At 36.3% G+C, this 26,258-nt stretch overlaps 1 protein-coding gene across 1 annotated transcript in view; it reads right to left on the bottom strand.

Annotated features, from left to right (window-relative positions):
* Nucleotides 1-1,961: 1,961 nt before the first annotated feature.
* The window catches only part of LOC103268612 (disintegrin and metalloproteinase domain-containing protein 22), a gene marked incomplete at its 5' end in the record, with an annotated part of 217,672 nt that continues 193,375 nt past the window's right edge, over nucleotides 1,962-26,258 (bottom strand). The window contains 7 exons of the mRNA XM_021716649.1: nucleotides 1,962-4,458; nucleotides 8,024-8,147; nucleotides 13,943-14,029; nucleotides 16,222-16,332; nucleotides 18,579-18,645; nucleotides 18,985-19,085; nucleotides 21,609-21,716. Of these exons, the coding sequence (XP_021572324.1) occupies nucleotides 4,438-4,458; nucleotides 8,024-8,147; nucleotides 13,943-14,029; nucleotides 16,222-16,332; nucleotides 18,579-18,645; nucleotides 18,985-19,085; nucleotides 21,609-21,716 (619 nt within the window). The remainder of the gene's footprint in view (nucleotides 4,459-8,023; nucleotides 8,148-13,942; nucleotides 14,030-16,221; nucleotides 16,333-18,578; nucleotides 18,646-18,984; nucleotides 19,086-21,608; nucleotides 21,717-26,258) is intronic.

The following is a 26,258-nucleotide window of genomic DNA, read 5'->3' as shown; positions in this document are numbered from 1 at the left end:
ATACAATAAACAGGAGAGGCTGTTTACAAAAGTCCTCAGTTCTCTCATGCCAGGAGAAAAGTTGCTGCATCCAAAATCAGAGCAGTCTTATCCATTCAGATAATATCTCAGAGGAGGAAACAAAACAAAACATTTGAGCCCCAAATTAAGCCCTATTCCCCAGAACTGTCTGCTTCTAATATACGTCAAGCTAGTAGGGTGACAATGAGAAACTCATCTTGACTTCATACACTTAAGAGGGGAAAAGGTATTTAGGTGGCAATCTTAAAGGAAAACATAAAAGAAAAAGGGAAAAAGATAATTAGGAGGACAAAAAGTAGACAATATGCAACAAATGGGCGTCAAAGCATTTCATGGGAAATTCATGCCAACTTACCAACTAGTAGGACAATGTTTACAATATATGCCCATCCAGGGCGTCCAATGGCAGCACCAGAGGTACCCTGATCAGTCTGTGCAGGGGCTGCCTTGCCTCCCCTCACTCCTGTCAGTTCCAAACTTGTTTCTCCCTTTCCCATACATTCTGCAAGCTACTCAGTATCCTGCCGATAAATTCCCTCTCCTTTAAGTTTAAATAAGATAAATTAGTCTTTTCTTTAGTAAGGATTTATTATCACATTAAATAATGACATAAGGAAATATTTAAAGCACTATATATAAGGTTAAAGTAGAACTACATGACAACAAGAAATGAATACATGAACAAACTTGATTTCTGAAACACTGAAATAAGTGAATAGAAATAGAATATTTCCTTTAGCCCAAAGGTAACTGTAAAAAGTAAAGAACAAAATCCCCAAAAAAGGTAACAGGTAAAGTAGCCGCAAGAGATCTGGGACCATGGACAGGATTAGATTATGCAAATATGCAAGGGAATCAAAAGATAAGAAATATAAGCCTGTTATGAAATTCAAACATAAGTAGGCTTTATCTGTAAGTGTACATTTAACTTCATCTTTCTAGCAACTTGTTTTAAAGCCCTATTCATCTTATGTTTAAAAATTTTATGCTTGTGTATGTACCTTGGGTACAAACACATTTTTAAAAGCCTTTTTAAAGCAAAAGGAAAAAAGGAACTGCGGCATCCTTAATAAAGCACCAATATCAAAGTGAAAAATAAGTTTGGCATGTGAAGCCCACATTGGTTTTGTCAGTCAACATTTTTTAAAGGAATAAATCTAATGATAGGTTATTCCTAATTGAAGTGCTGGGTTTCTTTAAAAATGCAGCAATTACAGCAAATGGATTATGCTGCACTGTCTGAGAAGCACTGATTTCTTCCTTTCCACAGACTGCATGTGCCTTGGGGATCATTTTCCAGCTCACAGAGTTCAGGAGGATGCCACTTCCCATCTAAAGAAAGAGCAGCTGGTTGCAAAGGATAGTGAGTCCAGCCAACCCATTTGTTAATTGCTTCCTGCTACCCCACAGCTTCCTGTTGACACTTAGTGGAGATTTAAACATTCCTTTAAATCAGGGTTACTGCACCATAATGACAAAGGATAAATGGAACATCTCAGTCAGCAGGGTTGTGAATCTGCAGTCTTACCATGCACAAAACTTTAGAAAGGGGGAAAAGGCATACAATGGAAAATAAAGCAGTATCTCTGCTTAGTAATGATCCTATAGTGGATTGGGAAATATAAATATTAGTTGCTTGATACAAACTGCTATGTGGCCTCAAAGTTTCTCTCCAAAATAGATATTTTTAAAAAATAATGCTGTGCTTGTATTTAGTGCCATGGGTCCATTCTATCTACCTCAGTGGATGAAAAGTCACAAATATTTAGATGTAATGCCTCTAGAATTCCAACCATGAGTACACCTAGAGCTACTTCTTGAAATTTTCCCTTGAGATTATAAACTTGTCAAATAATTCCACAAATGGCTCTAAGAATCTTTAAACATGGGACATAGAGTAGATTTTTAAAATAGAACATTAAAGCTAAAGTCATAATCTCTACAAATAAAACAATTTTTTCATTCAGTTCCCTATGAAGTCATCACCAAGGAGGATGATTACAAACTGCATACCTTAGAGCAACCATGTCTTCCAAAAGGCACATGAATGATTTTCATTTGAAATAAAAATTTCATGTAAAAGTAATTGAGGTGAGGAAAGACAGACAGATGGATGAAAAGAGATGTGTTGACTACTTAGCTAGCCATTGTGGATTCTTTCAAAATAGGGCTTGTGTAATGGTAACTAGGAAGCATATTTACATGAGGCACCTTACATTCAAATCTATAAATTCTTTTATAATGAAAATACACCTTATAACATTAGCCTTTTATACACTCAACACCAGAAAACATTCAGTGCACATTAAAGTGATCTTGCTCAAAAGTCACTTTATTTGCTACATCTTTCATCTGTCTGCCCTTTTGTCCTTGGCTTGCACTATGTGGAAACGCTACCCAACACTCACCCAAACCTTGGTCTGATGGATTGTTTTACTGTAGCATCAACAATCACATCCCTTGCTGTTGTGACAAGTGCTGTTTTGCACTGTGTAGTTTTGGATGATTAAACTGCTTTTCAAACATCTTCAAAGCCTTTCAGAAGAGAGGTCCATTACAAAAGACATAAACACAGAGTATAAAACGCTGCCTTCGAACATGGCCCTTCAGTTTGGGCATCTAAGACAATTACACATGAAGATGAAGGGGATTTTGTCCATGGACACTACTGGGACAGATCAAATTTAGAGAGCATCTCTAAAATCTTCTCTGTAGATCCCATTCCTCTCAAGAAAAAGCAGAGAAAAAGAGGAAATCAGAAGTACACTTTCACAGCATACCATGTAATTGATTCTATCAATTCCAACCTCACTAGGATAGCTTTCTTTTGGAATGACAGGGCTGCAATTTTAACAGCCATCAAGCTTTGGTTGTTAAGAAGGAGTTTTCAACACAGAATTCTCATTTTCCTAAAGATTAAAATACATACAGTTCAAAATATCAGACTCTCCCCTGCCAGCTGTTTGTGTAACTTCAGAGTTGTTGCATCTTTGTGGTTTCAGATTCCATTTATCCCTTTGTGAACTGTTAGGGCTTTCCAGCTCATGAATCTTCCATCATGTTGCTTCAAAGCCAATAAAGAATAACTTGTTGAAACTCACCCCAGTGATGACAAATATCCTTAATCAACAGTGTAAAAGTTGCTTCTGCTAAAACAAGTCATTCATTTCACAGATAAGGGTGACTTAAAAGCTTTACTAGGGAGCAAAACTTCAGACCACAAAAGCTTAGAGTATTGGCAAGTTTACTGGCGGTCTGTGGTCTCGTGTCTTTGGTGCACTTGTTTCATCTCAGCAGGACACACTGCTGAGGGGTTCACCGGCCTGCAGGGTGAGCCTAACATGTGCGCCCTGGTACTGAAAAATAACAGCTGCCGCCCAGGCAGACGCTATTTGCTCCCAGAAGACAGTGGACAAGTGGGATGACTCCCAGGGAGCCGCCCATTAGCTGCAGAGTGTTTTAAGGCAACACAGCAGCTGAACTACCAGTCTCCTGCTTCAGCAAGCTATGGAGACCAGAAGTTCTGCTGGGCATTTTATCCTCTCACTCAATTAGTTACTCAATAAACCTGCCTCCAGACTGTGCACAGTTTAAAGGAACATCACATGTTTTGGACAAATACCAATTATGAAGAGACACATTTATAGCACTGACCACTATATTTACAATATCATCTGCTTATAATCTTTGAAGACCATTGGATGGATGACACTGATGTGACTGTGACTGTTTTTAGGCATTTGGCAAAATACACTTGTATGTAACAGTTGCTTTTTTTAATTTTAAAAATGTTTACATATATACAATTGTCTTTGTATGCTGATATAAACATGAAAAGTAAAAAAACAAAAATAAAAATACATGATTAAAGTTAGCATATGAGATATTGGCCTCTCAAAGCTTTAAAGTCCTGCAGAAAAATCCTATATGCCATAGCCCTGCATGCTAGTTTCTATTATGGGATGTTGTTTCCTTAAATATGGAAAACAAAATAAACAGAAGCTTCATGCATATAGCATTACTGTTTACAATGAGGATGTGCTTCAGAATGTCAAGTTCTGAATCCATTATTGTCCCTTAGGAAACTTGCTACATTTGGGTCATATGAGTTAACTTTATTGATATTTCTACATATTACCTGTCATGCGAATTATCCATTAACATACCAGTACCTTTATTGTTCCATGTTATAGTGTAACTTTTCAGTAGTTCTTTTCATGGTTCAGTTAAATCCTAAGCCAATGACAAAAAGAAAATGGTATCCAGATGTGAGACTCGGCTTCCTCTCCTCTGTGGCATTTCAGAGGGTCTTTGTATTGTCTGAAGAGCAGATAGATTTGCAGTGATTCCGTGAGGCTGGGTTTCTATAAAAGTTGAAGTAAACAATTTCGATGTGTCACATGTAAACAGTTGATCTTAAATGGATGTCTCCCATAGCTGCACAACAGAGAAAAGCAAAATTGTACATTGTGAAATAGGAAGCAGAAGCATTCTAAACTATAAAGATAAAAAGATTTGGTGATTCCATCCATATAAATATGTGACTATGGATGTATACTCTTGCAAAATCTAATAAATGGATAAAATAAGCACTCCAACTTTTAGCTCTATTTCCTCTAAACCTATTTCTCAACCTTTTAAACAACTGCCACCTTTAGATACAAAAAAATCACATCCTCATGAAATGTTACTTGAAATTGTAAATAAAGTACATACTGTGTCTAAAATAAAAGAATTCAAACTGTTACTTGTTAAAACTACACATGCCCTTTTTTCCCCTAAGATTTAACTGAAGTCAGCTAGAGCAGTGATTCTCAACCCCAGCTATACATTACATCGATCTGGGGACGTTTTCAAGTTCCCACTGCTCAGACAACACACCAGGTCAACAAAATCAAAATCTCTCTGGGTGGGACTCAGTCATCAGGATATTTTTAGAGCTCCTCAGATGATTCCCTTGCTCAGCCAAGGCAGAGAACCACTGACATAAGAAAAGAATAATTCCACCAATATCCCACCCACATAAAAATCACTGCCCTCAGTCTATGACCAGGTCATGTGCTCCAACTCCATCACTGCCTCCTAGAAAATAGTTCTCTCTCAGGAGCTAATGTATCAAAGTAGACGGATGCATTTATGACAGGATATCCCCTCTTGAATTCCCTTGCTCCTACCCTCTCCTTGCTTTTGCTTTTGTATGGTCCTGTTCAGATCCAAGTTCCACAATGTGCAGTAATCACCTTGGTAGAGTGATCAGATATGAATGCAACTCAGTTCACCAGATTAAGGAAGAGTAATTGTAAAAAAAGGTCAAGCTGATGAAATATGTTTCCAGGCAATATAATCTAGGTATAGTCATTATGAACATGAACAAAGAAAGCCTATAACCATAATGACTTAGGCTGTATCCAAAATTCCATTTTACTGGACACTGGGGGCATGTCATTGTATATATAATAAGTTTTGGGGAAAGTAAAAAGATAAAAAGTTAGGTGACTAAGTGTTTCTACACAGGTTCTCTTCATATGTTCTCTCAAATCTTCACAAATCTGGTTCTGAATAGCCATGCTGGTTTACTCCCCAGAACTGTGGCAAGAACCACCTGTGCCATCTATATTAGGTTTGCTTTGTATGTCTGTTTCATTAAAAAGACAGCCATCCCCTTGTCCTTTGGAAATCAAAGGGATCTCACTCTCAACTGTGAGGATCTCTGTAAATGGATGACACTTGGTGGTGGAGAGGAGTTAAATGGGACTTGCAGGGTGTCTGGAGCAAGAAAAATCTGGATTGATGTTCAGATAATATTCTGGAGTAATAAAGGACTTATACTTCAGCTTCAGAAAGCCAAAGTTTCCTAAATATTGTTATGAAGATTATATAAGTGACACCTTGCAGAAAGAAGGGAGGAACACATGAATAACACTGGGAAAAACCTAAATGATTATATCTCAGTGAGAAAAAATGAGCAAAGAATTGCCAAACATTAATTTTAACATTAGGCATGACTTTACCCACATCTTGCTGCTGTAAAAGAGGGGCTGCTGGTGGGACGATCTGCTTGTTCCATTCTTTACAACCCACAAAGACAGCCCAGAGACAGGGGCCACATATTCTGCAGGATTCTGCCAAATGCTTATGTGGCTGTTCCACTGTGAGTAAAACAAATCAGATATTTTGCTTAACCATCCCAGCAGCCAGAGTCTTCATGGCTATCTGCTCAGCCCAGGGAAGGGGCCATGGGCCAGTTACTTCTGGAGAACTTGTGTGTTAACATTTGTAATAACCCACATCCTGGCAAAAAAACAGCTAAGAGAATGTCCCCAACTTGATGGAGCAAGACAGCAATATAGACAATTCAGCAGGAAAAAAAGTGGAGTGCTGACCTTAGACAATTCTCTGAGGAGGGAAGGAACGACATCAACCTTGGATTTCATTATCACATACCACATCATGAACAACTGTCTACAGAGAAGTCTTTTTTTTTTTTTTTTTAGGTAAGGAAGCTGAGTGCTGGGAAACTGAGTTTTCTTTCTTTCTTTCTTTTTATCTTTTGCCATTTCTCATATCAACATACAAAGATAACTTTTTATGATTAGCAAAACATCACTGATTTTTATTTTTTATTTTTTTGAGTCAGGTCTCACTTTGTCTCCCAGACTGGAGTACAGTGGCACTGATCACAGCTCACCACAGCCTTGACTTCCTAGGCTCCGGTGATCCTTCTGCCTCAGCCTCCAGAGCAGCTAGGATTACAGGCCCATGCCACCATGCCCGGCTTGTCTTTTAAATTCTTTGTAGAGACAAGGTCTTGCCATGTTGCCCAGACTGGTCTCAAACTCGGGTTCAAGCAATCTTCCCACCTCAGCCTCCCAAAGTGCTGGGATTACAGGTGTGCGCTGCCACACCCAGCCCACTGATTGTTTTTAAATACTTTGATTATAGTGATCTAAACAGTTTCTATGAATTTGTGTTTTCTGACTGAGTTGATCAAGTTAAAATTTGAATGATCTGTGTTAACCTTGAACCACATAATTCAGGTGTAGGGTCAAAGAGGCTCTAAAACATCCTTCATCGTGACCACAAAAGTCTAGGAACCCACGGGTCCTGGACCCATCAGAGCTAAATCTGCCAAGGCTTTTTAAAGCTCTATTTTTCTGCATTATTTCTAAGAAGATCAACTTTACAGTGTAATTGACCATAACAGAACCTGGACATCAATAACAGTAATTTATTCTTTGGTTGCAATCTCACTCAAGTCTCTGAAGGTTAGTATGCCTCTCTAAACTCCACTATACCGGATATGTATATTTCACAGGCTGGATATGTTCCAGGAATGCTGTGAGACAGAGAGGTTGTGTAATTAACATGTAAAGGTAACTTAATACATATGACTTTTGGTGAATTATATTTTTTATAAAAATAATCAACACTCTATATTTGTTTTTAAATTCAGTCTTTTTTTTTTAAGTATAAAAGGCTGTTAAATTTTGCCACACCCTTTGCTACATTCTTTTGATATTACAGATTTTTCAAATCCTCTTTCCTTGTATCCAAATTCAAGTCCCATCTCCAAAACATTGATCTGATTTTCTGTCACAGGTTCCTATTCCTGAAGTCCAATTGGGTGTTACTGGCCAGTGAAAGGCCTGAGTAAGCAAATTGCCATGGAAAGGAGGCTAATTTACTCAATCTCAAGCATTTCCAGGTACATTAAAAAACTGACAAAACAAAATATAATCCCTTTGGTTTGTCTATTTCAGGTGCTAATATATTCACTCCAATGAATACTAAGATAGAAATATACAGCAATGAGTAATTAATATATACCCAATAAACTAATTTGTAAATATAAATCTGAACTTCAAAGTCCAAGAATCTCCTAATTTTCAAATTTACTTCTTTCATGTTCTTATGGATAAAGAAGAAAAGATGGTTCTCTCTCTTAAAATAGATAAATGATTATGACTGAGTATGTAAGCATATGGAAGAAGTTCCCACGTACCCTGGCACTTTGTCGGTTCACTTTCTTCTCCTCATCGGGCAGTGGAGGCATTGGATAAGGGTATTTTCTACTGGAGGCTATAGACCCAGTTGATGAAGAAGGAGACTTGGCAGGAGATAAAGTCCTGAGACGTTGAGAACATATGAAATAAATATCATGTGATTGCCTAACATCTTTTTCAAATATCTGAAAAGTGGGTTCAGAATAAACCCTCTGACTTCTACTTTCATAAGACACTACTGTAAAGGTTCTACTACTGGGAAGATACTCTGCCATTCCAACACCGAAATGCTGGAATTTTATCTTCCTAATTTCATGATGGCAATGAATCGTTCAAATGTTAGTACACAGAATCATACTTTTTAACTAGAAAGTCAACAACAAAGTCTCCTATAGAATAGATAAACAGCAAAAATGGAGAAGGGATCAAATTATTATAAAAGCTCATAATGGCAAATTAAGTGTACAAAAATATTAATGTTCTGCCTTATTTTTACCACTTAATGTAAAACTGTTTAAGTACAATAATTCCAACTATATCTTAAGATACATTTTAACTGATATATTTATTAGTTGCTAAGTCACACAACAGTTTACGCAAAACTCATGCATTCAGAGGCCACTGTGTTAGTTGTAAAGGAACAAAGGCAAATACAAGGGTTTTAATACTAAATTAGTAAACATGCAAGCAGTAAGGAGTGCAGAGCTCCAGCCAAACAAAGTCTGATGAGAACATACAAAAATGGTCTGATTAGTTCCTGCAATCAGCATTTCTATATAAGCTGTAGGTGTATTATGCTGCACTTGTTTGACTTTGCATTTGTAGTGGTAATATTTGTGACTAAGCTGGACACTAGAATAGCCCATACCTGCTGCTCACTTATCTTGAAAGTGAAAAAAACAGCTGAGTGAAAAATGTCTACTCACAACATATCGATAGAAAACAGATGCGATAAGTGCCATGGCTATTACATTCACAAATGTTACCACCACTACACATCCATTATGCCTTAATTCCTGGTGCAAGGCAGTAATGACTTACATTAATGAACTGTTTGCACTGCCAGATGATAGCATAAGCACTTATTTCACTAGGACGCACCTCACCTGCTGTGGCTGACTCAGGCTGGGAGTGCTGGTGAGGGTAGCATTGAGCAGGTCAAGATCTACTGCCTGTGCTGCATTCAACAGCATAATGATGCTCTTTTCCCTCCTCATTTTAAATATTGGTTCCCATCCATACAATTTCCTTTCCTCTAGTTCTTCCATAGTCTTCAGACTAGTTTCCATTTTATGCACATTGAATTCAAGTAAAATAATTTTTCCTACACACCCTGAGATCCAAGTGAACATTCTTGACTGATTTTGAAAAAGTCAGAGTGTTCAGTTCACTCTAATCTGTGACTCTAATGTCTCCTCTAGTTTAGAAAAATGGCCAGGACCACTCCTTAGCATAAACTGTTAGAACACAGTTTGATAGCAGTTTGATTTCTCTTATGTTAATGCTCTCCACAGCTGAGCAATGGTTGTAACTAAGAATACTAATAATTCAAATTCTCTAAAGTTCTATTAAAGCAATACAGTACTACATATTTTTGCTACTTCAGTGATTAATTGTTTTATTTTAGAAAGGCATTTTAAATAGGACTATGTTCTTTAAGAAACAAAGCCAGTATGGTTAAAATGAGGGCAAGCTTTTGCATTTAGATATTTAAATGCATCTTTCTAAAATGAGGGATATTAACCTGGGTTCAGCTTTCTAGACTAACCATTATTGATTAAAACATTCAAGTAAGGGAAAGCTAATAAGGTACACAAACAACTAAATCTTGTTTTCTTTAGGTGACCATGCAAAATGGGGCCTCTTTTTACTTTGCCTCAGCGTGTGTGCCCACAGCATTAGTAACTAGCTTACAGCTTCACAGTCATGCCAGCCTTAACTTGGTTATGAGTCCAAATGGCCAGCCTGGTACAAATACAAAGTCACTCCAGCAAGGGGTGCTGAAAGTCCAGTATTGCCCTAAAATACCTTTTTATGGGCAAAGTCAATAATGAGTTGAAAAACAGAAAGTATTCTCCAGAACCTTGTAAAAATTGCACATACACTACTTCTGACAATAACATGCTAGTTAATTGACACTTTGGCCTCTGAGGAGAAGAAGAGAAGCTGAGCAGTACAGTTTTAGCAGGGAAAGGGGCAAGCAGTCCTAGAGGTTGGGTGGTGTGTGACAGCATAAAGGTGATTATCTTCGGAGGATGGAGAGAGCACCAGAGCAGGAGTCAGAATAGGAGTAGAGAACAAGGCAGGGTAAATGAGTTTAGAAAAAATAAACGCAAAATTTCTCACAAATGTCTAAAGAAGACATTTCTTCCAAACTGCCCCAGGCTCTTTTCTGACCTTGGCAATTCCATCCTGGCTTGCACTTAAAGTCAAGCATCAGCCCAGCTCATTCACTGACAAAGTGAAGCACATTTTTGGATAAATATTAATTTTTATTTTATTTTATTTTTTGTAAAGACAGGGTCTCCCTATATTGCCCAGGCTGGCTTCGTACTCCTGAGCTCAAGCAATCCTCTCAGTTCAGTCTCTCAAAGTGCTGGGATTATAGGTGTGAGCCACCATCCCTGGCCAGATAAATGCTAGCCATTATTATTACTACCTTTTAAGAAACCATAGTGGGTGCCCTATTAAAATTATACAGTGAAGGTATGTTTGTGTGCCAATGCATTACGGTGCATCTTGGGGTCTGGGCTCTCCTTTTGCAGACAAACTGGTAAAGCCAATCTCAGTTCAGCTCTGGCCCCAAGGACAGGCTAAAACCAGACCATTCACATTAGAAGGACACAAGTCCACCCCTTATTCACTTGCATTCATATGTGAATATTTTTTTATTGTGTGTGTCTATTTGTGTATATGTGCAGAGATGGGGGTCTTGTTATATTGCTTAGGCTGGTCTTGAACTCCCAATCTCAAATAATCCTTCCATCTCAGCTTCCCAAATGGTGGGGATTACATGCATGAACCCCCACGCCCAGCCCTCATATGTGAATTTTATAGTAGGCTGATCTAGAAGGATTTATAAAGTGTCCTAGAATAGGATTTAAGCAGTCAGTATGTACCCTGCTACTTTTAAGTACGATGAAATGGAGAAGGAACAGATTTTAGACTCAGAGCCAGGCTCTAATTCTGACCCTTACTAGCTGTGCTATCTTGAGTTACTCTTTGTACCTCAGTTTCCTTCATCCACAGAAAGATGAATACTTCATGATATGAGAAATAAAGATATATAACAGATACTTGATACATGATAGTTACATATATTATTATCTGTTTCCTTTCAGAGTCACCAAATCTTCCATAAGATCATGAAAGTGGACTCAAAGACCACTAATAAAGTGACTAATCAACTGGCTAATACCCGAGAGTGAATATACCTTCTAAGAGCTTGTAAAGCACTGTCACCAATAGAGCTGCACCCAGGATCTGTGTGCTGAGATAATGCTCTTTCCCTGATCTCACTTGCTTCTTCCTGATGACCTGAATACATGCTGAGGACAATCTGAGCAGCCACTGTCATATCAGACTGGATAAAGAGCACAGTGGAGGTGCTCTGATCTCTCAAACTCTTTAGGCATTTGCCTTGCTCTTTGTAGTGATGTGGAGCCTATATTTTAAATACTGGACTATATTTAGGACCAATTTGCTGTAGTCATGAAGTCCCGACTGTATTTTGATAAGCATGCCACAAACCCAATACCACATGGGTTAATAATAAGGTGACCTTTGCCTTCATTGGTGGTTTTGGCAGGAATGGTCATCCTGAATGTCCTGGCTGCATATGAAGCAGATCTGAACTTAAGCAGAGAGTTGGTGAAGCATAAGCATTTTGGGCCTCCTATGTGAGGCTTAGCTTGCATGGAGAGTAGTATGAAATTCTCTCTACTGCATTAGAATCATTTTGTTAAAAGCTCTGGACCATCTCAATTATTCACTACTGCCACAGAAATTCTATGTTGACTTTCAAGTCTTACCAGCATAATCCTTATTAATCCAAAAATAATGACAGTTAAATTATAACTATCCACTGAACTTTACCTAGCCTTTAAATACAAATATGATTTTTAATAATTATTAGCATTACTATTACTGTAGGAAACAATATCTCATATTAAAGGAGGAGATAAAGGAACCCTCTAAAATTGTCTTTGCAGTTTTGCACGTGCAACCTGGGGTGCTAAAGCATTTCCCCATCCAAATTGCGTTTAGTCATGCAGCTTCTGGGCAGACCTGGGTGCTGATTTTAAGAAATGTGAACTCTTCTCTGGGAGCCACAAAAACTACTCAGTTCACCCAGGGGAGGTGAATCAACTCTTCCGGGGTACCATTTTACAAATTATTGCTGCAAAAATGCTAAATCTGTTTAGGAATAAAATCCTTAACCCTCATAGGACCAAAGTCATTCTTTTTTGGTTCCATGGCTGGTACAAATTACAATCTGCCCACAAGCCTGAGGAAAATAGAAAGGAGAAATGGGACTGCAGGTGAGCCAAGATTCCAAATAGCATTCAAAATCATCTTACCTGTCTTCCTGATGTTGGTCATCTTGGGAGCTACAGGTGAGGGTGGGACGTTTGAATGTGAGTGTATATGTATGAGGTTCAGTGTGGGAAAGTGTGGGACAAGCAGAAAGACAGGGCAGGAGGGAAAGATGGGGTATAAAAGCAGGATATATTGTTGTGAGCAGGCAGGAGTTATGCTTTCCTTGGGTCATATGCAATGTTATGGATTAAAATTAAAATGCAGGTAGGTCTAATCATTTTCTCAAACTATACATGACTAAACTAAATGGTACACTGGAAGAGAGAGTCCACCTTATATGGGTGCTGAGAGTTGAATACACATATATCTTTTGATAGCTGTTCAACGTTAACTCAAGTCATGACAATAAGTAATATGAAAGCTTCTTGTTAAATTGTGTTCAGAAAAGGTAGTGATTGAGTCTATATTTCTTCTTTACATTAGTTGTCCACAAAGTAGTCAGATATAAAGTGAACATTTACTTCTAGGAAATCACTTTGATATTATAAAGAGTGAAAAATACCATTAAGAACTCTTGGAAATTCTCTTGGCTCTTTAATGTTACAGAGCTGTAATGAATTGAGTAAATCTGATAGTTTCTAAAATGTAGACATACTGTTCTCTTTTGTGAGTTGAGAAATATTTCCAACTGCTTCCTGATGTATCTAAAGTATTGTACAACATTTTTATTAGCATAAAAATTCCTTAGATGCTTTGTGGAGAATCTGTAAAATACTCTTCTCACCATAGACCTTCTCTAGTAGCAAATGGGTGCATTGAACAAATAAAACCTAAACTCATTCTACGTACTCCCTCTGATCAACATTATCACAATAATTTTCCAGTTAGATCAAATCACTGTTCTAGTCCAAGTAAAATTCTACTACATTTCATTTAGTTTTTTAGGCTTTTCCTTGAAGTTTCATATGCACTGTGCACTCTTAGGCAGTAAATAGAAAAAATGCATTATAAAACTGCTAGAATCTAGAAATTAAATTGTTTAAGTTAATAGTACTTCTTTATTAGTGGAAAGTATGTTTCATGCCCATAGAACACTACATAGCATAAAATGAAGAGAAAGCTACTAAAAAGCTCAGGATGGTGATAGGGACATGCACTAAATGGAAACCCTTTCAAATGGCTTCATTTGAAACATTCAGAAAAGAACCAGACTTGCTCATGAAACTAAAAACAGAGGTCAAAAGGCAGCAAATAAACAAGGCCCCTTTCCACCTATAGGAACTTGTATTGGGAGATACAAGATAGAGAACCAGTCACACTACAGTATTTGTTTGTGCTGGGAGAGTTGAAAAAGGATATAAAATTAATTCATAAAATACCTAAAGTATGGTCCTTCAGTGTTTTTATTCACATCTTCTACCCACTTAGCTACATTATAGTCTCTTTTGAACCATGGGTTTAAATACCTGCAGAAAGCAATGGAAGGAACAAAGAAAGCAGAACAAGATAGAAAATCTGAAAATACACAGCACAAGCTTAGCAAGGATGTCTTCACCCTCCAAATGCAAGTGACCATGGCAAATAAACCAGGATGGATGTTGGGTGATTATGAGGCAGTCTATACAATGACATGAGAATAATCTCAGCTACAACAAGGCTCAAGGCATTCTAGAACACATTTAACATTTCTGGGAAAGTCTTTTCCAGTGGCTTCCCAAAGTGAATCAGAAGCTCCCTTTCAATCACAGTACTGACAGCAGTCCCATTCACCCACCTCCAAAGTGGCTTTTTCCAGGGCACCTCTCATTTGGTTCCTTGGCTTTTAAATGATAACAGTGCTTTTTGAAAATAGTCAAATGGCTACAATTCCAGCCTGGCATTTGGACGTATTATACCCCAAGAACAGTTAAAAGGGGCAAAGTTCTCTTTTCAATATGAGAAGAAGGCTTTTATGGCACTGTCTTCCTCCCTATAGCAGATCCCAAGCTGGAGTCAACAAGAAAGTATGCTCCACTCAGCTCTGTGAGGAGCAGAAAGGGTCCTATTCTTCTGATCTGGGAGCCTTAATGCACATTAAGTGTGGTCCAAACAGGACTCCATGATCTTGAAGCTGGGTTTACTAATTTAGTTGCAGCTGTAATGTTCTCCCTCTTCTTTGTGCACTCTAGACTAAAGTGTTCTTGTTTCCACTAGGAAATGGCCCTCAGAACTTGTCTTTCAAGTGTCTGATCATGAGTTGTGTGAATGACTGCCAGAGAATAATAAAGGCCTTAGTTAGCATTTCCCTGATGGATCTGACAAAGTCTCCATCAGAATTACTGTGCAAATTTTAAAGGTAGTAGAACTGAAGATGCAAATTGTTTCTCCCCAGAGTTTCCTTTGATTTTTACCCGGGGAGCAAAGCAAAAACACATCTCTTTAAAATTTACCCTTGTAAAATAATATAGATTTAAGAAATTCAGTATTGGAAAAACCGGAACATCTTCCTAGGCCTTCTCATTCAAAAGTTCTCAAGATATTGTAACAATGAAGAGCCAGTCTCTATAAAACTGAAGTTATTTGGAACCAAACCAGGGGAAATTATAAAATACATTATTTGCTTTTGGTTAAAGTTTGCTTCTTTCCCCCACATTTAGTTTTCAAACTGTTTGTAAACACATTTAAACCAAGACTACATTTCCAGTTATATAAAATAATTAGGTTATTTTCCCCCAGTCCTTTCCCTTATTTTTAGTCATCACCAACGTACTCCACAAAATAACATCATGAAATTCCCTCCTGACAGAGGGTTTGGTTGCTTTTTATGCTTATAAGACCATTTTTGCTAAGATGATTTCTCCTGACTCATGAACAACTCATGACAGTTTTGCCTTTAGCCACAATCATTGCCAACTTGTGCTTTCACAGATAGCCAATTATAACTTGCATAAAGATTTTCACTGAGACTCTGAACAAAAAGAAGTCAAAAAGCAAGTGCAGCCACAGATGAAGGCTAGTGAATGCTCTGGCCTGGGGAAAACTGTAGAAAAAGCCCATGCAGCTGTAATCAGGTGAAATGTAGCCACACAGCAAACTGAGTCACCCACAGGCAGACAACCACTACTAGGAGGAGACATTTGTTCCTTTCACTGACAATCTTAGAAACTCAAAAAACTGGTGCCATGGCTGTTCCATGAATGCTACAACCACATGGCTTGATTTGCACCTGAAGGATTTTTTTCCTCCATCTCAGGGGGCAGTTTAGGCGGCTGTGATCACTTCACTATAGGCCGCTGAAATTAACTCTCAATTGCTTGTTCCTTCCGGGGATCTACCCATGAAAGTCTTCATAGTGAGTTTCCTAACATCTCAAGGTTGTGGTGGCTGGGGTGATGGGGTTTTATCCAACTGCAGTAATCCTGCCTAGGTGGCTGGACTTGGCTTATAGTGCAACATGCAAAAAAAAAAAAAAAAATGCATTAGATGGGGTAGGGGAGTTCTTTGTGTTCTCCAGGATGGAAAGGCAGAAGAAAATTAGCTGGTGCTGGCTGGACCAGAAGCACCTCCGAGCAGACATGGGGGCTCGGTCAAAGATCAAATGACCCTGTTCTCAGCCAAGGAAGGGATTTGGAGGAAAATTAAGTGGCAGCCCAGAATGGAGGGGCAGGTGGAGACTGACCTGTGATCCAGACTCCCTGTCTGGGGGCTGTCAGAGCCCCCTGGGCTTATGCCTTGGGATGGGACTGTCTGGGCGAGGGAGTGCCCAGGCTCAGGAGCTTGGGGCTCCCTCCTGTAAAAACACAATATATAATACAACGTCTAAGCCAAAAATTTTTTTACATTATGTACAACAGTGAGGAAGATGCAAAATTTGAGTGAAAAAACAATACAGTAAACAAGGACATTTTAATTTCTTAACTAACAGAGAATGCATTTGTGGTGTATGTTTTAATTCATGTCCCAATTTTTCATCATCTTTTGGGATGACGAGGTACTAAGAGGAATGTTGAAATAATGGACTTGAAACACCTCTTATTGTAAAAAACTTAAAATTATATGTTTTTCTGTGGTCATTCTGCTTCTCTTATAGTCACACAAATGGTATTATTATACCAGAAGCAAATGGGATTACTTAAATACGGAAAGTATAAAAAAATCTGTTGATATAATTCTTAATATGCCATGTCTCAGGAATCCTTATAAGAGGGGAAAAAAAGATATATATGCATGTATAAAGACAGACACAGTTTCCATACAAGAAGATATATGAGAATAGTGGTCAGCTTCACAGACTTGGCTCCATTTAATTAACATGAGTATGTAACCAAAATCAGAGAAGTCTGAAAAATTTGAGGGAGTCCTTAATACTTCTCCCTCACAAAAATTATTCTATTATAGTGTCTTATTAAATACTATAATTTAATTATCTCACAAGCAATATTTCTCAAAGGCTATTTGTAGTAGTATAATTTTTATCACATGACATAAGTGGAAAATTTATACATTTTAAAAAATAAGTGATTGCTCTAGAAAATATTATATGAATATTGCTAAACACCAAATGTTCTTTGGGTCCTAAAGTCGTAACTTTAATATACTACTGAATTTTTTTCACTTAGGAGTCTTCAAAGCCTTGTTATAGTAAATACTGTTAGAACACTAAACAATACACGAAGGAAGTTCTAAACAACATTTTGTGATTTTATCTGTACTCTTATGAGCAACTGAGATAAGTTAAGGAACTCTTACTAGGTGACCTCATGCAAAACAAATCAAACAACATTCCAAGAAGAGTTTATCAACAATGAACCCTAAAGCATCCAAGTGCTTTGGGAATATGTAAGATAAACTCTAACAGATTAGTTATTTACGATGAAGTTCTATGATGCCATTCTGGACCATGCAATGGTATTTCTTGAAATTGTCTATTGTTTCTAAGATAAAGTAACCTCTAGTAAACTTTGACAAGCCACTTACAAGACAATACCATTCAGGCGGAGGGTCCAAATTTCAGGGTAATGTTAATATTCCTGGACTGAAAAAGGCAGGGTATATGATGGAAAAGCTAACATAAGTTTTTGACAAGCAGTTAACAAATACCTGCTATTCAGACTTTTTAAGTATTGAGGCATGAAGAAGCAACAGAGATCCTGGAAATAACAACTACCATTACAGTGAGAAATAAGTAAAAACTTTTAGGTGGGTTAAAAAGTATGGGTAATTGAACCCGAGTGGCAAGGTCGGTCCTTTTGGATATTAAGGATGTGTTTTATTTCACCAGGGAGATAAAGGCTCCCTTGAGGAGGTTTTATTTCACTTGTACTTTCTTAAGTGGAGAAGCAAACAAACAAAAAAAAAGGACATGGTGTTTACTTCATTATAAATGACTTTAAATGTAACTTCCGACCCCACTCCCACTTAAAAAAAGTATGGCTATCATTTAAAACAGATAATGTTGCATTTAGTGACAATGATTTAGTTAAAGAGCAGGTTTAGGTAAATGCCCTTTTAAATGTCCTGAGAAAGAAAATTTAAAAGGGAAACTTATTCCATTAGTCTGAGAGAATGCTTAGATTGCAGCCATGAAGACCTCAGAGCAGTGGTTTCAGATTGTGAGCAGTATCATGCTCTAGTACGATGGGAATTTTTCCCGATGCTTTTAGGCTGTGTGAGTACTGGGGAGAGGAAGGGTAATCCTTTGAAATGACTGGACCCCAGGTGATGAGAAGAAAAGAATGTTATCAAAATTCCCTTCAAACAGAACCAAACCCCACAATGGCAGGTGACTGGAGGAAAAAGCCTGCAGCCAAGGTGAGACCCCCACTATCAGTGAATATTGGTATGGGCACAGTTGCGGAGATGCCTATGTAAAAGAGAAAAGCCATGGTTAATTTTCAAAGGGCCAAAAATAATTAAAAAGACAAAACCAAGACCAGAGGCTTGGTTTACGGTTCTTTGACTATCTGCTTAATTAACTTTTGATACTAATTGCACAAGACCTTGGAGTGCCTTTTTCCATTAGAGTTTCTGACTTACTCAGTTGAATTAGACCGAGGTCTGAATCTTTTGCCTCTGATTTTCTTTCTGTTGCCTCCCAGGTTACCTGAAAAAGATGGTTTAGAGCTAGAATTCCATGTAAATAAGCAATTGCCCTCTGTCTAATAACATGACATTTCAAATAGGTGCAATTCATAAGCACCCTGGAACACTGGGCTGCATGGTACTGTGCAGCCTTCTCAAAGAATCTGATGTCCTGGTGCTACCAAACCCCATCACTACCCATCCAAGGATGAAAACCAGACTCCTATTCTAGATACTCTCCTTTCTGTTGGGAAAAGCACTAAAGAGCTGCCAGGAAAGAATCAGTCTTCACAACCAGGGACCACAGAATATAGAACTTGGATTGTATGGACAGATGGAATCAGAATGCTAGGCTCTCTACCTTGCCAAGAGTTACTTCGAGGTCGCCCATTTTCACAGATGTCTGAAATATGTTTTGTGTCTGGAATCCTTTCACTCCAAGAATGAGAGAGCCCATTTGACCTGAAATGGAAAATATTGACATACTGTTCAAAAATGTAATCAAATGAATGTTTTAAAATCAGTAAGCAACATTTCTAAGCATTACTGTGCATTAAATCAAATAAATCGAGAAAGAAAAATCTGAAATGAAATAATGAAGAGAACATGAAAGTCTTCATGAAGAAGGCAGAATTACACAACATTCAATTTAAGAAAAGTCAAATACAATGGAACCCCATTACAATAGTCTATAAATGAAAAGTATCAAGACAAAATGCAAACCAATTTACATTCCCCAGAACACAGCAATCACATAGCAAATTCACTATGTATTTCAGTCATATAACCTCAGGAGCAGAGTTATAATGGGGTCCCACCGTAGATGTTTCTTAATTGTAAAGCAATGGTTTCCATTCAAATATTATGAGAACATGGACTTCCAAGAGACTACATTAAGATTTGCTCAATTGAACCTGGTTAACCTTTATCAAAGTAATATTTTTGTTTTCTTAAATGACAAAATTACTTTCTGAGAATTGGCATTTTTCTCCACAAGTATGGTCCAAAAAAATATAATGCATGTTGGTTAATTGTCCAATAACAGAACTGAATCAGATGTTTTGCCTAAAAGAATCTCTCACAAAGCCCATGTACCATTGAGCCCTTTTGCTATTTGTGTCCTACCATCTTTAAATGATTTGGCAACAAGAAGCAAAATTTACACACCTACCTTGTAACACACAAGAAATGATTTTTTTGTTTGTTTTTGAGAAAGCAGGATTTATTGAGAGGACAGAAAAGTTCTCACATTTGGGAGGGGACCCGAGGGGGTTGCCCAGAAATAAATCTTGACAAATTCCATATACTTAAGAGATGTCTAATGATTTGATGCAAATTATGACTACTTAAAAATAATAATCCATTGATATTTTTCTAAAATATAGGAATTATTCAAGTGGATATTTTAAGCTCTTTTGTAGGTACTTTAGAAAATAGCACTATACTTAAAAATCTTTTTCACATATTATTCTAATTAATTGCTAATAATGTCTAATTTAAAAGGAACCATCTACTGATGAGTGAAAATAAATGAAATTCAGCACAATGATAACATATTAATTCCTTAGGTTGAAATTTTTCAACATAATTTGCAACTTATAAAATGATTCCTATTTTGTACAAAAGGGCAACAAAAAATCTGCTGGAACTCACTGGTTTCTCTCCACTTATTTACTATGTTATTTAATGTCAAATTTAATATTTGATCAAGAAAATATTTACAAGTGAGAATTCAAGTAGATCCCCAATCTTCTTCTTCTCTTAACCAATAAGCCCTCAATAAAATAATAAATTTTTAAAAACAACATCCTTCTATAAAACTGTACTCTTTGGGCAAAAACTAGTGTTTCTACTTTTGCTTCAAGCTATGTTATCTAAGTGAAAACTGTCCTTCATGCTTAAGAAAGTTCCACATAGTGTTCCCAGATCTGATTAATTCCTTCTATTTTCCTTTCTGATTAACGTTTATAAAGACTGAGAGTCAGTGCAGAATATTTAAAGATAATTTGCTCTATATAGAACTCCAGAGCAGACCATATTTCCTATCAATAACTAGTAATTTTCCCTTCACTCTACAAAGTAACTAAGGTGCCCAAAGTGAAGAGCAGTGCTACCAAACTTTTTTCCCTAACCATTACACCCTTGTTAGCAACTTTAAAACAATTCTTCCACAAGAATATTTTAGCTTCCTTCAATGAGAATATAGGTCTCATTCCCCAAAATAGTCCAACTATTTATTTCTTCCATTCATTTAATTTATTAAGCGATTATAAAGCATGCAAAATTTTAAATGGTGTCACAACACCTTAAGATGCTAGAATAGCAATATAGCATCAAAGTTTAAGACACAAATAATATATTAATTCCATCTGTACTATTATAAAACTCAGACTAATATTAAGCATATTTAGCTTTTCAACTAAGATAAATTATAGTCTAGAAATAATCATCCCAGAAAAAAACGCAGTCATCATATTCAAATATATGATTCACAGAGAAGCAATCTTTGTTTCACAGCGAGCTTAGCTTTGATATATATATATATATAATTTAAAAATATTCAATGCAGCACTTATATCACCAATTTATGTTAACAACTGCTTTTATTGAAGCATGACAGTAACCTTTTTCTTTGACTACCAAACATGTCATAAAGCTCACCATTTAAAATATTATTAAATACTACGTATAGTTTCTTAAGCCATGTAAGAACAAGACTGAAAAACCCTAGGGTTTCTATATAGATTTAGGGCTATTGCCTGTTTTGTTTTGTTTCAATTTTGTGGCCTGATTTGTATAACAAGTGGTTCTGAGCATATGGCATTTAGAAGTAGAGTAATCAAAGAACAAAGGATACTATTTTTTAACATTCAAGAAAGAAGGAAGAAGTAATCAAACCTGCTGCAAAATAATGAAATGTTCTGACTAATGGAATAATGTGTGATGGAACAGGTAGAAATCTGAAAATGCGACAGAAAAGCAGACCTCTTCTTAGAACTAGATGCTGAGTTTGTGCTGACTCCAGGAGGAATGTCGCTATAAAAAGAGTCGCCATCTCCAGGCTTTTTTACATAATCTCCCTGGGGTAACTGTCTAAGGCATAATAAACATTTCAAAGTCAGAAAACAAGACACACACATGAACACAGACATATACAAATATTATTTCAGGAAAAAGAGAGGTAGGGATAATGATCTACATGAATCAAATCTATAACAACACGTAAGATTATTAATAAATGTGACAAGTTAAAGTCATTCTAACTATAGAGGTCAGAAATGCAATCACGGAAGTCTTTATAGTTTGAATGAACAAAGCCTTGCTTTAGGGGAAAAATATGGAAAGATGAGTGTTTCATTGTAACCTCATTATACTTGGAGATGTTGATGGCAATTTTGTCTTCCAAAAAAAAAAAATGATGTTGAAGAAGATGTGTTAGGACAGCCAGTTCCAGCAGATTAAAGCATAGATTTTTTTGTTTTTGTTTTTGCTTTTCTTCCACTATGGTAAATAAATTAAATATGATTTCTAAATTTTATATACTGTATCCTGGATTTGGTCTTAGAAGAACTGATTGATTTCTCAGCTATTCTATAATTTAATCCAAATAAACCCTTATCAGAGCTTGGGGTACAATTTAGAGGATCATTGTTCATTTAACAGAAATATGAGGAAATTGAAAAAGATACAGTTGAATCAAAAAGGCAATTTTATAACTGTTCAGTAAAATATGTAAAAGTACATAATTTAGCAAGAGAAATAAAGGGTTGAGAGAAAATAACTGAATTTTTGTTAAGACTATAGGAGGATATTGATAGGTAGTTTGGTGAGCAACCTGAGTTGCCTAACTACACTGTATTAGAAGTGTGCAACAGGAGCTTTGGACCCCCTCCCCTACCTTGGGGAGGTAAATCTCCTCTTTCTCTCTAATTTACTTTCTAAATAAACTATATGTTCTAACCTCAAAAAACAACAACAACAACAAAAAACCGAAGTGTGCAACAAGGAACGGTCTGCCCTGTTACTGACTCTGCTAATCTGATTTTTCATTAGCTTAGATTGGAATACATTTTTATCACTTCTCCTAAGGCAAGTATATAGAAAGTTTTAGATAGGGCCCCAGTCAACTCTCCTGCAGTAGCTAATCTGGTTATTTGTCAATGTGTGGCCCCTAACAGCCAACTATATTCAAAACTTTAGTTATATTCAGTACTATTGTTGGAGGTGCCACAAAATAGTGCTGAACTCAGAATTTTAAACAGAGCTAAACTTATTAAATCTTCCACAAAAACACAAATGTGTTAACTTTTTTCCTATTTGGTTTTGTTTCTCCTTATTTGTCATTATAGTCTTGGTTACTTTCTGATGTTAACTTTTAACCCAAAAAATGCCTCTTTCAGAGGTTTGCTTGTTTATATTGATTCCCATGTTGCAAATGTTTAAAATACTTGGTCCTTTGAAATACAGGTATTGATCCTTTAAAATACAGGTATTGGATGAATACCTTCTCCCATATTATTTTAATGCCATATATTCACATATCTCCACAAATCTAAAAACGATTTTTCAATGGGTAGAAAACATACATTTTAATTTGTGTGATTTAATCTACTTCTCACTTAACTAAAAAACAGTAGAATTTCTCACAAAATTACTATGTAAGACAAATTCCACCTACAACTCTTTGATATAGGTTCCTCCAAAAGTTAATTCCATAAGTGACTTCAGCTCATTATGCATTATGAAATATCAATTTTGTAGGAAAAATAATATGACCTCATATGTAGTTACATGACAAATAGTATCTCTCCATTCAAAAGCCCTTTGATTTCTATAATCATATATTGTTTTACTTCATATCAGTAAAATATCCTAGCAATACTTGAAAAAATGCTCTCAATAAAATCAGAGTTCTATATATTGCCTTGAGGAGAGAACTTCCCTTTTGCATCATAAAAGAATCTCATAAACATCACATTTCCAACAATAATCTTTAGAGTTACGAAATCCTTTTTGTCTCCTATTACCTTTAATGATAATCTTTACAAGCTGATGATATGTGCCTCACCAAATTCAAATTAAATAAAGACAAGGTATTATGTAAGAGCTCCGAACTACACTTGACTTTACCCATGAGTCTATCCTTCACTTTCCATGGGTCCAGCATCCTGGCATTTGCCCTGGCAATTACCAAGGCCTCACTTAGCTATACTGAGACATGAATGGCCTGCCTTTCACAACAGATGGGATCCAGTTGTGTTTTGATTTTTAACTGAGCACATTGTACCATCCCTTCAATGTAACTTCTCTGTTGCCCATGGTCATTTTTTATACAGTGCCCAAACATCCTAAACACTGAATATATCATAAACTATGAGCTTCAGTCAAGGGGTCTTAAAGGAGTTTCAGTTCAATGTACTTCTGGAGCACTGCCTCAATTTTATCACCCAAAGCAGATAAGATCCATGTCCTTCTCCATTGCAAAGTCTCCAAAACACAGAAACTACATCACTATACTTCCCATTCCACAAGGAATGCGTATAACTTTCTTCACATAATAAATGTCAATAATAGATTATGAATTTTGTTAAAGATCTCTTAATAATAATATTTAATGGCCTACATTATCCAGAAATATATCCTTTTTAACGATACTCATTACATATTATTTAAAAGCCTATTTTTTCTTGCTTTAGTGAAGACAGAGAATTATCAGGTCCCTGCAATCAATAAAATAACTTTTCATTATTTGTCACAAAATATCATAAATGATCAATTAAATTATCCTTTTAACATTTTAAAAAAATTTAACTTCTTTTTCTAGTCCTTTATTATCTTTATTAATTTCTTCCTAAATTTTGAGTGTCTTCCTTGTTTCATCAAATTTTGGAAATTAAAAGTGGTCATCACACTAGGTGGCCTGATCAATGTTAAATTTTATAATGGGAAAATTCCCTCATATTTTTCCTATTATATGCAAATATTTTAGACATATGAATGATTTTTTGGTAAACAACAACCAAAATAAAATAAACACTTATGTAACTAAGTATTTTTTCCTCCCAAAAGACCCCTTCCTACATTTATTACAAGTTGTCTTTTTCTTCCCTGTAAAACCTCAGCAATTCATTCTGTTTTCAATTGATATATCCCATTAAATAACATTGATTTGAAGGTTTTCCTAATCTCCAAGATAAGGATCAACTCCTTTAACTTAATAATTCTGGAGGAGTTGATTTATACAAACTGAATTTATTATTTCTCTCCAGGTCTACAATACCATGCTTATTGCTTGCTTGTTCTAATTCTACTTCAGAAGACAAAGACAGTACAACTCTTAATGTGTTCATAATTATAAATCACCGAGTTTTCATGTTAGCATTCTAAATTTAAACATTAAGTAAGGCTGTTTCTTGGATCAATCCAAAATCTTTAGGTAAATGGTTGGTGTTGTTAGGAGAGAAGAATGATCTTTCCTAAAAGCTTCCGCTGATTTATAGTATTTATCTTAATAACCCTTAAGATAATAAGGATTATTAAAATAATCCTTAAAATGAGAGAAATGAAAAAAAAATTTAACCAAGTCAACTTTAATGCTGAAGGAGGCATTTCTCCAATGCTTGGTTGGTATCTGGGCTGTCTCTTACTGGAATTCTTAATTAACTATTTTAAGATATACTGTATAACGTGTACCAAGTCACATTGACAGATGCATAAATATCACTGAAATAATAATAATAATATAAAAGAAAACCAAGGAAGGTTTGAAAAAAGGTTAGAAGTTCACAAGCAGAAAATAAAGTGGCTTAAAACATGTGAGAGAGGAGAGAAATGGGGTAGGGATGGGGTTCCACTTAAAGTAAAACCATACATCAGAAAGATATGATCTAATTATTTATTCTATTTCTCATTAATCATAATGATGTGTTCATTTCAGACAAAGGAAGATAATAAGATTTCAGCTGAATATAGATGCTTTATAAATCTAAGTTCTTATTCTATTGCTATTTGCAAACCTGCCCTGAAAACTAAAACCCACTTTTAATTCTTGTTATTAACCACAAAGCTGTTAAGTCCTAGAGTAATTATGCTATCATGTAAACAATAATGTCAACCAAAAAAACTGTGGAAGCTTTCTTTCCTGAAGATTTTAAAGAAAAGGATAAACAGCCATCCATCTAATTACTGGATGTCTCATTGCATCCTTCTAATTACTGGATTCCATAGATCCACTCCTCACACGATGACACTGGCAGATTTAAAGCGATGCTGTACGTGTGTGGGGTTCTGCCTCCACTATGCCCCAGAATGGGGCTTCTACTTTTTTATTAAGTAGTTTGTAAACAAAAAGGAAAAAAATGGGTCTGCTTCTCATCTTTCTGTCAAACTTGCAAGTAGACGTGTAACATAATCCTTCAATAGGACACATTCTCAGGGAGAAAAATTTATTTGGTTATCACATTCAGTCACAGAATTACTTGCCTGTCGTCTCCAATAATGTGAAAGCTATGCCCAGCTTGGTATTTCTGAGCCATTAGAACATTAATAAGAATCTGATAACTGGCTATTGATTTAATATGTCTTATATTTAGTATCAAAGCAAAATTGTATGTATCAACACTTTCACCAGCTCAG

The sequence above is a fragment of the Carlito syrichta genome, unplaced genomic scaffold, assembly GCF_000164805.1.
Source record: "Carlito syrichta isolate Samal-C Ts95f unplaced genomic scaffold, Tarsius_syrichta-2.0.1 Scaffold308855, whole genome shotgun sequence".
Classification (NCBI taxonomy): Eukaryota; Metazoa; Chordata; class Mammalia; order Primates; family Tarsiidae; genus Carlito; species Carlito syrichta.
This window is presented reverse-complemented; position numbering and strand designations above follow the sequence as displayed.